The 15,518-nt window shown below is 40.4% G+C and overlaps 1 protein-coding gene across 1 annotated transcript in view; it reads right to left on the minus strand.

Moving 5' to 3' along the window:
• Positions 1–15,518, minus strand: part of LOC117523075 (rho-related GTP-binding protein RhoQ) — a 58,460-nt gene that overhangs the window by 3,732 nt on the left and 39,210 nt on the right. Inside the window, exons 3-4 of the mRNA XM_034184493.1 lie at positions 12,786–12,950; positions 4,400–4,495 (exon numbers count right to left, since the gene is read on the minus strand). Of these exons, the coding sequence (XP_034040384.1) occupies positions 4,400–4,495; positions 12,786–12,950 (261 nt within the window). The remainder of the gene's footprint in view (positions 1–4,399; positions 4,496–12,785; positions 12,951–15,518) is intronic.

Here is a 15,518-nt window from a genome sequence, read left to right on the forward strand (position 1 = left end):
CAGCTTTCACCTCATAAAATATTCGTACCATTGAACTCATAAACATTCACTATTTGTATAACAGGTGAGTGTCATGATTGGATATAAAACGAGCATCCCCAAAAGACAGCCGTTCACAAGCAAAGATGGGGCGAGAATCACCACTTTGTGAACAACTGCGTGAAAAAAATTGTCCAACAGTTTAACAATGCTTCTCAACGTTCAATTGCAAGGAATTTAGGGATTCCATCATCTACAGTCCATAATATAATCAGAAGATTCAGAGAATCTGGAGAACTTTCTACATGTAAGCTGCAAGGCCGAAAACCAACACTGAATGCCCGTGACCTTCGATCCCTCAGGCGGCATTAAAAACCAACATCATTGTGTAAAGGATTTTACTGTGTGGGCTCAGAAACACTTCAGAAAACCATTGTCAGGTAACACAGTTTGTCACTACATCTACAAGTGCAAGTTAAAACTCTACCATACAAAGCGAAAGCCATACATCAACAATATCCAGAAACACCGCCGCCTTCTCTGGGCCCGAGCTCATTTGAAATGGACAGACGCAAAGTGGAAAAGTGTTCTGTGGTCTGATGAGTCCGCATTTCAAATTATTTTTCGAAATCATGGACGTCGTGTCCTCTAGACAAGAGAGGAAAAAGACCATCCAGATTATTACCAGCGCAAAGTTCAAAAGCCAGAATCTGTGATGGTATGGGGGTATGTTAGTGCCCATGGCATGGGCAACTTACACGTCTATGATGTTGTATGATGTTTTGAAGACAAATCTCTCTCTCTACTCTCTTTTCCATCCCGTGCATTGGAGTTTTTATGTGGCACCATGCTTACTTTAGATAATTTGTGTCTGATTCAATTAAACATCCACTATTTAAACTTAAAGGGGCTGCAATTTATCAAAGGGACAGAAGTGGACTCACATTCACAAGAAGAGTCACACAGTGTTCAGAGTGCTGCAGATGCACCTAAATTATATGTGATTTACACTTTAAAGGTGTTTTTCAATATTTTGTCTGTCATTCTTCATTGGTGGTAAGAAAAATAATAATAATTTGTGGCTTTTCTGGGGTGTGTGGTAGCCTTGCAGCCACCAGGCTTGTAATGCTACGAGGGAAACATTAAATCACATCACATCACATTAAATCATTTAATCCATTTCCTTTTGGGTTAAAAAAAGAAAAGGAGGTGATAAACATGAGCATGGTCATGCAGTGTGCTTTAACAAGCTATGACTTTTGTATTTGAACACCCTGTGGTTTTGCAAGTTCTCCCACTTAGAAATCATGGAGGGGTCTGAAATTTTCATCTTAGGTGCATGTCCACTGTGAGAGACATAATCTAAAAAAACAAAAAAAAAAACAATCCGGAAATCACAATGTATGATTTTTTTAATAATTTATTTGTATTACTGCTGCAAATAAGTATTTGAACCCCTACCAACCAGCAAGAATTCTGGCTCACACAGGCCTGTTAATTTTTCTTTAAGAAGCCCTCTTATTCTGCAGTCTTTACCTGTATTAATTGCACCTGTTTGAACTTGTTACCTGTATAAAAGACACCTGTTCACACAATCAATCACACTCCAACCTGTCCACCACAGCAAGACCAAAGAGCTGTCTAAGGACACCAAGGACAAAACTGTAGACCTGCACAAGGCTGGGATGGACTACAGGACAATAGGCAAGCAGCTTGGTAGAAGACAACAACTGTTATGATTATTTATTAGAAAGTGGAAGAAACACAAGAAGACTGTCAATCTCCCTTGGTCTGGGATTCCATGCAAGATCTCACTTTGTGGGGTAAGGATGATTCTGAGAAAGCTCAGAACTACACAGGAGGACCTGGTCAATGACCTGAAGAGAGCTGGGACCACAGTCACAAAGATTACATTAGTAACACATGATGCTGTCATGGTTTAAAATCCTGCAGGGCAGCAAGGTAACCCTGCTCAAGGCAGCACATGTCCAGGCCCGTTTGAAGTTCACCAGCGACCATCTGGATGATCCAGATGAGGCATGGGAGAAGGTCATGTGGTCAGATGAGACCACAATAGAGCTTCTTGGAATCAACTCCACTTACCATGTTTAGAGGATGAGAACAACCCCAAGAAAACCATCCCAACCGTGAAGCATGGGGGTGGAAACATCATACTCTGGGGGTGCTCTTCTGCAAAGGGGACAGGACGACTGCACCGTATTGAAGGGAGGATGGATGGGGTCATGTATTGCGAGATTTTAGCAAACAACCTCCTTCCCTCAGTAAGAGCATTGAAAATGGGTCATGGCTGGGTCTTCCAGCATGACAATGACCCCAAACACACAGCCAGGGCAACTAAGGAGGGGCTCCGTAAGAAGCATTTCAAGCTCCTGGAGTGGCCTGGCCAGTCTCCAGACCTGAACTCAATAGAAAATCTTTGGGGGGAGCTGAAACTCCAAACCTGAAAGATCTAGAGAAGATCTGTATGGAGGAGTGGACCAAAATCCCTGCTGCAGTGTGTGCAAACCTGGTGAAAAACTACAGGAAACGCTTGACCTCTGTAATTGCAAACAAAGGCTACTGTACCAAATATTAACATTGATTTTCACACGTGTTCAAATACTTATTTGCAGCAGTAACATACAAATAAATTATTAAAAAAATCAGACATTGTGATTTCCGGATTTTTTTTTTTAGATCATGTTTCTTACAGTGGACATGCACCTAAGATGAAAATTTCAGACCTCTCTTTCTAAGTGGCAGAACTTGCAAAATCGCAGGGTGTTCAAATACTTATTTTCCTCAATGTACAACCCCTGGCAAAAATTATGGAATCACCAGCCTCTGAGGATGTTCATTCAGTTGTTTAATTTTGTAGAAAAAAAGCAGATCACAGACATGACACAAAGCTAAAGTCATTTCAAATGGCAACTTTCTGGCTTTAAGAAACACTATAAGAAATCAAGAAAAAAAGATTGTGGCAGTCAGTAACAGTTACTTTTTTAGACCAAGCAGAGGAAAAAATATGGAATCACTCAATTCTGAGGAAACAATTATGGAATCACCCTGTAAATTTTCATCCCCAAAACTAACACCTGCATCATATCAGATCTGCTCGTTAGTCTGCATCTAAAAAGGAGTGAACACACCTTGGAGAGCTGTTGCACCAAGTGGACTGACATGAATCATGCCTCCAACACGAGAGATGTCAATTGAAACAAAGGAGAGGATTAGCAAACTCTTAAAAGAGAGTAAATCATCATGCAATGTTGCAAAAGATGTTGGTTATTCACAGTCAGCTGTGTCTAAACTCTGGACCAAATACAAACAACATGGGAAGGTTGTTAAAGGCAAACATACTGGTAGACCAAGGAAGACATCAAAGCGTCAAGACAGAAAACTTAAAACAATATGTCTCAAAAATCGAAAAATGCACAACAAAACAAATGAGGAACGAATGGGAGGAAACTGGAGTCAACGTCTGTGACCGAACTGTAAGAAACCGCCTAAAGGAAATGGGATTTACATACAGAAAAGCTAAAGGAAAGCCATCATTAACACCTAAACAGAAAAAAAAACAAGGTTACAATGGGCTAAGGAAAAGTATTCGTGGACTGTGGATGACTGCATGAATGTCATATTCAGTGATGAATCTCGAATCTGCATTGGGCAAGGTGATGATGCTGGAACTTTTGTTTGGTGCCGTTCCAATGAGATTTATAATGATGACTGCCTGAAGAGAACATGTAAATTTCCACAGTCATTGATGATATGGGGCTGTATGTCAGGTAAAGGCACTGGGGAGATGGCTGTCATTACATCATCAATAAATGCACAAGTTTACGTTGATATTTTGGACAATTGAAAGGATGTTTGGGGATGTTTCAAGATGATAATGCATCTTGCCATAGAGCAAAAAGTGTGAAAAAATTACTTGTAAAAAGACACATAGGGTCAATGTCATGGCATAGGGTCAATGTCAACGAGTAGATCTGATTTGATGCAGGTGTTAGTTTGGGGGATGAAAATTTACAGGGTGATTCCATAATTTTTTCCTCAGAATTGAGTGATTCCATATTTTTTTCCTCTGCTTGGTCTAAAAAAGTAACTGTTACTGACTGCCACAATCTTTTTTTCTTGATTTCTTATAGTGTTTCTTAAAGCCAGAAAGTTGTCATTTGAAATGACTTTAGTTTTGTGTCATGTCTGTGATCTGCTTTTTGTCTACAAAATTAAACAACTGAATGAACATCCTCCGAGGCCAGTGATTCCATAATTTTTGCCAGGGGTTGTAGATCAAATTTAAGTGCAACCTTTAAAAAAAACCTCTGTCATCTTTTAAAATAAGTCCACATTCCCTCAATCAAATCAACCACAGAACACCTCAGATCACTACATGACTTCAATCAGACAGACAAACCTCCTTGGCCAGCTTCTGTCCTTGTTCGGCAGCTATGGGCTTCTCCTTCATGTCATTCAGTTTGGCAATAGTCTTAGGGTCATCTCGAAGGTCAATCTGAAACATGTAATGGAAGCCTCCTTTTAGCGAAGTCAACACTGTACGAATGATTACCATTACAATCACAAACTATCTCATTTACATACAGTGATACTTTATTTTTAGGTAGGATTATTTATTGTTAGGTAATATTTTGATTTTCAAGCAAAGTCAGAAAATGGTAACAGGTATTATAACACAAACGCGACCATTCTAACTTGTAGTCTCTGGTAATACAGACTCAAATGACATTTAAGATTATTTTCAATGAGCGCATGACTTTTTTCTTTCAAGCGGAGAGTGCGGTTTGAAGGTGAAGAAGTGTAGTTCTGACCCAACCGTTCAGGAGTGTGGATGAAGATCCAACTACTCAAGAAGAATATAAACCATTTTAAAATATAGTCAGGATTGCAGGAGAACAGTGAAATTACAAGGAATACAAATGGTGAAGGTAGATGAGTTTAAATAGCCAGGATCACCTGTCCAAAGTAAAGGAGAGGGTGGTGAAGAGGTGAAGAAGAGCATGCAGGCAGAGTGGAGAAGAGTGGCAGCAGTGATTTGTCACAGAAGGATAGATCCATGAGTACAAGGGAACACTGATGACAGTAGTGGTACCAGCTGTGTTGTACAGATTAGAGACAGAGGTCCTAACAAAAAGACAGTTGGAGTTGGCCAAACAGAAAATATAGCTATTTGTTGGGGGGGGGTGACAATAGCTGATTAGGAATGAGCATGTCAGAGGAACACTGCAGGTGCAAAACATGGTTTAGGCATGCAGACAGGAGGAATGTGTGGTATATCAGGACAAGGATGCTAAAGGAGCCACCATGGAGGAGAAGATGGAGGCCAAAGAGGAGGTTCATGGATCTGCTGAAGGATGACATCAGGTTTCTCATCAGGATTTTTTTTAGCAGAGTAACAGGATGGAAAAATCACTGTAAAAAGCCAAGGGTTTTGGGGGGCCATTTAGGTGGTGCCCCGGTGGGGGCACAGCCCACCTGAAGTGTTTGCATTATGGACTTATAAAAGGGCCTTCTTTGTCCATATACCAAATAGCGCTGGAATTAACAATTAGACCATGATATTTTTACCTTTTACATACCATGTTTCCAAAATATTTGTCAATCAGGTACTTAAGCTCACAATAACACCCAAATCAGGAGCTGACAACAACATTTATTGAAACTAAAACAGTTACATGTACATTTCTATTATACATTTGATTAAAGAATGCTCAGGCAGAAATGTCAATTCTTCTTTTATTCATCTTGGCCCAGTTGTTGCAAGCTGACTCAAAGCTGAATGTTTCTGCCTCATCTCCTTCCATATAAATCATAAGGAGGTTGTCCGTGTTTTCCTCTTTCAGTCTGTTTCAGAGGGGGGTCTTGACCGTCTTCATAGTGGAAAAGTCCCTTTCATAGTCTGAAAATATAAATTACTTGAAACCTTAGCCTTGGGCTGACAGTCTCATCCACTACAGTTTATGTGTACTGAGGCACTACAAGTAAATGCATTTAGTCTGCACAAGTTTCGCAAGTAAATGCATAAGTTTTATTTCAATATGTTGCAGCTGTCTACGATCTAAATTTCTTCAAGTCAATAGTATATGAACACCAGGTATTAACATAATACCAGGGTTAATTAAAAAAATCATCATATATAAAAATCTCAAAATACCTGCTGTTGAAATAGGAATTACAGCAATGGTTGTGGCCAGTTTCAGCAGGTCTTGCATTATGTCTTGATGTACAGACATCACCTTCTCTACATGGTCAGGGAGTTAGCAAATTTCAACATAAATCAAGAGATTTCACTTGTAAAATGAGTTATCAGTACAAAGTCAATTTTGTTGGTGAGGAGTTAAGAAACAGAGTGTAGTCACAATCATGTTACTGTTGGTTGTTAAGTAAAGATGGAAAGATATTCAAAGATTCAACTTTCTGGAAGAAATAACTTCCAAGCCAATCACTGTTTTAAATCAAATGACACCTCTTTCTAAATGCTGTAAAACAGAAAACAAATGACAACTGACCAAAACGTTCTCCTCCCACTCCCCCAAGTACAACCAGAGGAAATTAATTAATGTGTGGTGTGAGTTTAGTTACACTACAAGCAATAAATAAAAAAGGTAGAGATTTTATTCATATTTATTGGAATAAAAAATCCCCCAAATTATATAAAAGTTTATTTTTGACAATAAAGCAAGACAATAAAAGTACATGCTGAACAAAGTTGTGTATGACTATGCATTATTAAAACCCATGTTCACAAAACCAACATTATGTGACAAATATGACATATTGAAAAAACAAGTCAAATACTGCCCCCTTAAAGATGTCAGACCAGAATTTTTTCCTTCATGCACATCTTTACATTGGGTGCTACTGTTTGAAGTTACTGTACACTGAAATCCAGTAGTTTGTAGTTTAGAAGGTATTGTACTTACACAACACAGGTCAACACAATGTGATGTATCAAAACGCATCAAACACCAAATTCCAATGATCTCCTCTTGAAGATGTCGGACCAGAATTAATTTCCTTCATACATACAGTTGTATGCAAACGTTTTGGCACCACTGATAATTTTCATGATTTTTTTTAATAAATCATTGGTTGTCTAGATCAGAAATTTCAGTTAAATATATCATATAACAGACAAAGACAGTGATATTTGAGAAATTAAATGAAGTTTATAGTATTCACAGAAAGCGTGCAATAATTCTTTAAACAAAATTAGGCAGGTGCATAGTAAATTTGGGCATCCTTGTCATCTTATTGATTTGAATACATTTAGCACTAATTATTGGAACACAAAATTGGTTTGATAAGCTCACTGACCCTTGACCTCCTTACAAAGGTGAACCCAATCATGAGACAGAGTATTTAAACTGGCCATTTGTAAATGTTTTCCCTCTTTGCATCTCTTCTAATGAGTGGCAACATGGGACATCTAAACAACTCTCAAACGACCTGAAAAAGATTGTTCAACATCATGGTTTAGGGGAAGGACACAAAAAGCTATCTCAGAGATTTCAGCTGTCAGTTTCCACTGTGAGGAACATAGTGAGGAAATGGAAGACCATAGGGACAGTACTAGTTAAGGCCTGAAGTGGCAGGCCAAGAAAAATCTCAGATAAGCTGAAGCGAAGGATGGTGAGAACGGTCATAGTCAACCCACAGACCTGCTCCAAAGACCTACAACATGATCTTGCTGCAGATAGTGTCTCTGTGCATCATTCAACTATACAGTGCACTTTGCACAAAGAGATGCTATATGATGTGTCTCTGTGCATCATTCAACTATACAGTGCACTTTGCACAAAGAGATGCTATATGATGCTATAATACAGAGGAAGCCTTTTCTGCATACACGACACAAACAGAGTCGCTTGAGGTATGCTAAAGCACATTTGGACAAGCCAGGTTAATTTTGGAATAAGGTGCTGTGGACTGATGAAACTAAAATTGAGTTAGTTGGACATAACAAGGGGCGGTATGCATGGCTGAAAAGAACACAGCATTCCAAGAAAAACACTTGCTACCTACAGTAAAATTTGGAGGTGGTTCCATCATGCTGTGTGGCTGTGTGGACAGTGCAGGTACTGAGAATCTTGTTAAAGTTGAGGGTCACATGGATTCCAGTCAATATCAGCATATTCTTGAGAACAATGTTCATGAATCAGTGACAAAGTTGAAGTCGGCCGGGGCTGGATCTTTCAACAAGACAATGACCCTAACTAACACTGCTCAAAATCTACTAAGGCATTCATGCAGAGGAACAAGTACAATGTTCTGGAATGGCCATCTCAGTCCCCAGACCTGAATATTATTGAAAATCTGAGGTGTGACTGTAAGCGGGCTGTCCATGCTCAGAAACCAACAAACCTGAGATGTTTTGTAAAGAAGAATGGTCCAAAATACCTTCAACCAGAATCTAGATTCTCACCGGAAGCTTTAGGAAGTGTTCCAAAGTGTGATCCAAACAACCAATGATTTATAAAGGAAAATCATGAAAATCATCAGGGTTGTCCAAACTTTTACATACCACTGTTTATTCATATCGTGTGTTGCCATTGTGTGAAGTTTCATTTAAATCAACCAAACAGTAAAGGAGGAATTGTGCTTGCAACATTCACCGAGAAATGAACAGACTAATGGGTGGATAGGGCAATTCCTATACCCCCCCACTGATCTTAGTTTGTGGGTAGGGGAGGGGTCATTAATTTGTTGTTTTAATTTGTTGTTGTTTATAGTTGAGTTGAAATAACAGAAAAGCATTTTGCTGCTGTTGTTGACAGAGTAATTAATCCACTGTCACAATACTAGCAGATTTATTTTCTGCTGATGGACTAATCAGTTATTCGATGACTTGTTTGGGCTCTCTACTCTCTTCTCATGCTTCTCAACAGCTCTGACTTGAACAGTATAACTGACCGTATGTGTTCTCATTACGAAATAAAGCCATGTTGGTTCACACTTCCTGCTCTTGTGCAAAGAGATTTCACAGCCAACCATGAGGTTCCGCATTCATTTATTCAATTCAACACACACACACCAGTAAATAATTATGATAAATGTGTCTGCACAACCACATAGCTACATCAACACGCTCTTCCATCTTGAATGAAGCCTTGTTTTGATTGGTGACGTGTGCCAGTGAGGGTCACTGATGTGTGCATATCAGCACAGCGTGAGTTATAACGGGAACCGATAAAAGAGCAATAAATATCTGCTGACACAAGATCAAGATAAATCAGACACCCACATGATCCTCCTCACCACTGCTGAGCCTCGGCTCTGTTGGCATGTGGTTGCCAGGGAACACTGAGTGAGAATCACCCACAAGTCGATGCTCACTTTTAGCAGACAATCCAATCTCATGCCATTTCGTGATACCGTCACGAAATGGCAATCTATGGTTCATGATACCGTCATGAAAAGTGCCACATTTTCATGAAGGAGCAAAAAATGCAGGGTGGCCTAGGGGTGGAGGGTGGTTAAGGTTAGGGGAATGATAGGGTTAGAAATAGTAAAATAAAAAAATGGCGTCATGAAAGTGTGACTCATTTTGTGACAGGAGCACAAAATAAAGTGTGGGTATTTAGGACCGGGCTGTTAGGAGGACATGTGAGTGAGCAGCAGATTTGAAAGCCAACACTTAAGGTCAGTGTCATCTACTGAAAACTACATGTGACTCGTGACACACTGATTAAAAATAAATAAATCACAAGCTGACTTCCAACCTAATTTTAACATCTATGGATGAATTTCTTGCAGATTAAAAAATGCTGTTGATGTTTAAGGCAGACTGAAGATCGCAGCCCAACATGTTTAATTTAACCTCCTCCTGCCCAGTCATGTAACAATTCCCTCACTCACTCACTCACTCACTCACATTGACAAGAAAAAGGAGTTTTTTCCTTGTCGTCATCCTTATAACTCCTGTTTATACAGACAATACACAGGCAAAGAGCCAGAGAAGAGTTGAAAGGCCCCTGCCCTCCAGAAAAAATGCTCACTTTTGTGTGTGTATATATATATATATATATATATATATATATATATAAAAACCAACAACAAGAGCTGTGCTGTATTATATACCCCACGATACCAGTGTCGCCGACCGAAGGGTCCCCCCCTTAAAAATTGGTCCGCCCTGCCTTCATTGCGCATGCATCTGAGAGAGATCAAAGGGAATAATGTGATTATTAACCATCAGATGACAAAGTATAACCTCTTAAATCATTATAAAGTCAGTGTTAAGCAGAAACGAAGTGATAATCGGTGACCTGATGCTCCGAAATGACGTATGCGCAGCAGCAGCAGCACGTCAGACTCAGACGGTGCTCTGATCAGTCTCCTGTCTTATTATGAAATAATGCTGAATTCATGTGGAAATGATTGTTGTACAAAACCTTCAAATATCTGTCGCTGAAAAAGATGATTATTGGAGTGCAGTTTTAAGCAGAAACAAGGCGATAATCGGTGAACTGCTGCTGACGCGCTGAAATGACGCATGTGCAGTGAAGGCAGGGCGGACCAATTTTTAGGCGACACCAGTATAAATTTTTACTTGACAAAAAAATGAGTTGTGTCGCAATATAAAAAAAGATGGGTTTAAAGGAGGAGCAAGATGGCGTAGGTCTGTTTGGCAAGATGTGCACTTTTTTCCTTGTTAGTTTTAGTGTGTTTCAGTTGCATTGGCAATATTTGTCTGCTGTTTATTTCTGAGTGTTGTTGCAGGGGTGGGCAACAACAAGTCCAGGTTTTGATCATCAATGAAATCACCTGCTGAGGTGACCGGTAGGAACAAAACCTTAGTGTTAGTCCTTCACGGCACACTATTGCCCACCCTTTCTAGAGAAATGAGCGAGTTGCTTTCTCATTTCAGCTGTCAGCTGTGTGTAAGAGAGAGGAGGGGAGTAGAGGCAGTGAGCCACAGTACAAATAACTTTTGTTATCTTGTGAGAACATGTGAGTTTAAGGCTGTAGACTGCGTGCCGGAAGGCTCTGAAATCCACTTACTGTCTAGGCTCACTGGTTTTATAGTGTGACAGATTCTTCACAGGTGTCCACAAACAGGCTCTGCTTGGTGGACACCTGTGTGAGCATGTACTTAGCTCAGATCCACCCTTAGTCAACCTGACTGGTTTTACCCTGGTTGCAACAGCAACACTCATCCAAGCAGGATTTAAAACCACTACAAACGCACTGGCGGACTGCAGTATTGTTTGTCTGGGGGCAATATTGTTGCCTTGCAGCTACATCCCCTTGCCAGTAGAGGGTGCCTCAGAGGAGGGACAGCAGCCTCTACTTCCACTGTCTGCAACAGACCGATGGCAGTTGTAAACCTGATTTCAAATTTGTGTTCTTCCCAAACACCGGTCCTGAAAAATGAATGCAGTACAGAATTGCCAAAACTTGCAGCTCCTTTAATGGCCACTTGAGGTACCAAAAGAGTCCATCCACATAGATCCCCATGTTTCCACCCCAGAACAAAAAATGGTTTTGGTCTCTATAGCTAATGTCTCTGTTGAGAATGGTGAAGTGTTCTGTGGTAGATGAATGTATGTGATATGATCTGATTGTGAATGATTGTGATATGGTCTGACTTTGTCTGTGAAAGTGATTTACTGTGGGAGAGGAGTTTTAGAATGTTTTACTATTTCATTGTTAATTTAATTGATGTGCCCAGGGACTGCGGATGGAAATGAGCTATTTAGCTATAATCTGGTGCAGCTCATCTCTGTCTCGTTGAGCTTAATGATGCTGTACATTGTTCCTTAAGTAAACTAATAAAAATAATAAACTAAACTAACTGTTCATGACAACTGCATGGGGGTGAATTTTGCTAAAACTTTAGTAGTATAATTAGGGGTGGCCAATTTGAGTAATAGCTCATTTTGGGTGTGTCCAGTCCAGAAGGGCACACGCTAGCAGGCGGCTAACTCGTTTCTAAGCATTTTAATAGTTAGATAGTATCGTTTGCCGTGTAGTTAAAATGGTAAATGGACTGCATTTATATAGCAGTTTCCCATCTGTATCAGATGCTCAAAGTGCTTTACAATAATGCCTCACATTCAACCCAATGTCAGGGTGCTGCCACACAAGGTGCTCACTACACACCAGGAGCCACTAGGGGATTAAGGACCTTGCCCAAGGGCCCTTAGTGATTTTCCGGTCAGGGATTTGAACCGAGGATCCTCTGGTTTCAAGCCCAACAGCTTAACCACTAGACCATCACCTCCCCTGGTTAAGGTTAGGAGTTAACCCTAAGTGACCATCAAAGAAGTCTGTGTGCTTGTATCTTTGGCGAGTGACGTTTTCGTATTATTTAATATGTATGTAAGCACCATTAGCAGGTACTGATCGCCAAATTAATGTTAGCTATGCCAGTACTTTCAGGATTATAGAAGCTATATGCCAGACATACTAGTTAATATACACAACCAAGCCACCTGTTCTAAGATCTGCCACCCAGTTGGCAAAAAAACAGGTTTTAAGCAATCACCAATAACAAGATGACCTACTTTGTTAGCCTTAGATGGTTTGGTAATTTCTAGATATGTCGGCATAAGGATTAAATCTAATATTTTGTGGAGTCGAGAGCTGACTGACAGTCACAGTGTTGTCTGTATATTGCAGAAAATGCTACTTAACCCTATGTTATTTTTTTTAAGTTTTTACAGGACAGGTCAGAGACAAGAGGCTGTTTCATTTAATTGAATCATTCCAAACAAAAACTTGTCATTTAGGATTTTGTTCTTATTTTAAGATTAAGACCTGCAGAAGGAACAGAGGCCTACCTGGGTGCCAATGAGCAGATAAGGGACACTGGGTGCATACTCCTGCAACTCTGGCACCCATTCCTCACGTACATTCTGGAAACTGGCCGGGTTAACCACGGAGAAGCAGATGAGGAAGACATCGGTCATGGGGTAGGACAATGGTCTCAGGCGGTCGTAGTCTTCCTGGAAAAGGAGGCAAGAATAATGTTCACATTTAGTGTTTGGGGTAGAAAAGTACAAAATGGGAGGTCAAGATAGCAAAAGATTATCATTTTATGGTGCAGTCACACGGAACTTAACGAAGGGCGCCGAAGCCCTAACGAAACAAGAAATCTGGACTTTTGTTGACTTTCACTGGCATCGTTTAACCTTCGCTCGGCTTCGTTCCTGCAGCGGTCGCTTCGTTAGGATTTTTAAACTGTTGAAAAATTTGAATGAAGAGCAATGAAAACCTCAATTAATCCGTATTTCGTTTTGCTGTCGTTGACGGTTTCTTATCGTATGTAAGTAAGTAAGTAAGCTTTATTTATATAGCACTTTTCACAGACCAAGGTCACAAAGTGCTTCACACGATATAGACAATAAAAAAAACACATACAAATATAGAACAATAAAATAAATTGACACTAAAATGCCAGTTTAAAAAAATGTGTCTTTAGTTGCTGTCTAAAAACATCCACAGAATCCAGTGAGCGAAGAGAACAGGGAAGCTCATTCCAGAGGCGAGGTGCCACAGCTTTAAAAGATCTGTCCCCTCGAGTTTTAAAACAAGTTCGGGGAACCATCAGCAGGTTCTGATTGGAAGACCTCAAACTCCTGCTGGAAACATAAGGCTGGATCAGGGTGCCTGCTCATGTAGAGCTCTAAAGGTCAGCACAAGGATTTTGTAATTTATCCTGTAAAAAAACAGGGAGCCAATGTAAAGACTTGAGGACAGGAGTAATATGCATTCTCCTGTGGGCACGGGTAAGAAGTCATGCAGCAGAATTTTGCACTACCTGCAGGCGGGCCAGCTCTTTCTTACTGAGGCATGTAAAGAGACTGTTACAATAATCAAGTTGCGAAGAAACAAATGCATGCACAATCATCTCTAGCTCATTAAAAGCCACCATTTTGCGTAATTTGGAAATGTTCCGAATTTGGAAAAAAACAGTTCTTAACGAGCTGCCTAGTGGGATGTTCCAAAGACATCTCTCCATCCAAAATGACACCCAGGTTACGCAGGCTGCCTTTAACAGAGCTGCTCAGATTACCAAGGTGATTCTTAATGACAGACATAGCACTGTCTGGAGCTACAATCAATGTCTCAGTCTTATTAGAATTCAACTGCAGGCTGTTTTCAGTAAGCCATTCTGTAATTTTAGTGAGACAACTAATGACAGAACAAATTTTCTGTGCTTCAGTTGTCTTAAAAGAACAGTACAGCTGCAAGTCATCGGCATACAAATGGTAGGACACATTGCAGAACTGCTGGATCAGCTTACCAAGAGGAAGGATATACAGCTTAGTTTTTGTAACGTTAGCCTTTCGTGGACTTCGTTGAACCAGCTGAATGTTTTCACACCGTACAAAAGCCGGTTTCTGAGCGCCTTTGCAGCGGAGCTGTAGCTCCGTTCCAGTGCCGAGTCCTGAAACGCAGAGATGCAGACACACAGCTCTAGCAGTGGCTCCAGGTGCATTTTGTTTAAAGCGTCAAGATCAATGTTAGCTTCGGTTTTGTTTCGTTCCTCTTTCATCCCTTTTGCTCTCTTGATTTGCAGGCTACTCGGTGATAAAGTTCGTTCATCCACCTTTTCTCAATGAATTGTAATATTTTTTACTTTTTCCCTTCATTCAGGAACCGTCGTATGCCGTGCGACTGGGCCATTAGTGGCTTCACATCTGTAACTGTTACACTCATGTTCAGTAACAGATGTGAATGTATTGTCTTCAGCTGTCTGTACGCCTACACAACAGACCTGAATGATTTTAGACCAAATGCGGTGGAACAATCGAGGGGTGACCTAAGTCAAAGTATACAGGGAATATTTAGAGTAGATTAGAGATTGCCAATGCGGTTATGCTGCTCCTGATCCAAGTCAAGTCTGGGCATGCTCCGATTCCACGTATTGCCACATCCACCACACTAGGTCCTGGATGCTACTACTCAGGCAGACAACCAATCCATCTCCACCTTACAAAAACTACATTCAAACCAAACTGCTACAGTCTGGAGAAGTAGGGGCATCTGCTTTGCCTTCCACAACACTGAGGGATCTACGTGCTGGATTGTTCACAGAGAAACGCACCACATGCTCAAAATACTGCAGCCGACACTCCCTCATTATGCAAGTGATACTCCCCTTCTGCGAATCAAGAATCATCAGAAGACACTGGGTACCAAAGACATTCAGTTATTGCCTTCAGAGGTGGAAATTGAGAACAGTTTTTTTTTCCAGCCCATCAGAACTGTATGCCTCAGATGTTATCAATTCCTCTTATCAATTTTTCTTACAGTTCAGTGTTCCAAAAACTCATGCATCATGACATCAGTCCACAAGTCTAAAAATAGAATGCTATACTGTCTCAAACGTTTTGAGTGTTTTACACAAAAGACAAGCAAATTATGATAAGAATCATAATTAAAAAATTGTGACAAGACCCTCGCTCTCACATACTTAATTACATTTAGTAGTTCTTTAATGCAAGTTGGTGCACAGGCTTTCAGCACAAGACACTGCAAACCAGAAGCACTGCCAACCCTGACCTTTA

The sequence above is a fragment of the Thalassophryne amazonica genome, chromosome 13 (genome assembly GCF_902500255.1).
Source record: "Thalassophryne amazonica chromosome 13, fThaAma1.1, whole genome shotgun sequence".
Taxonomy (NCBI): domain Eukaryota; kingdom Metazoa; phylum Chordata; class Actinopteri; order Batrachoidiformes; family Batrachoididae; genus Thalassophryne; species Thalassophryne amazonica.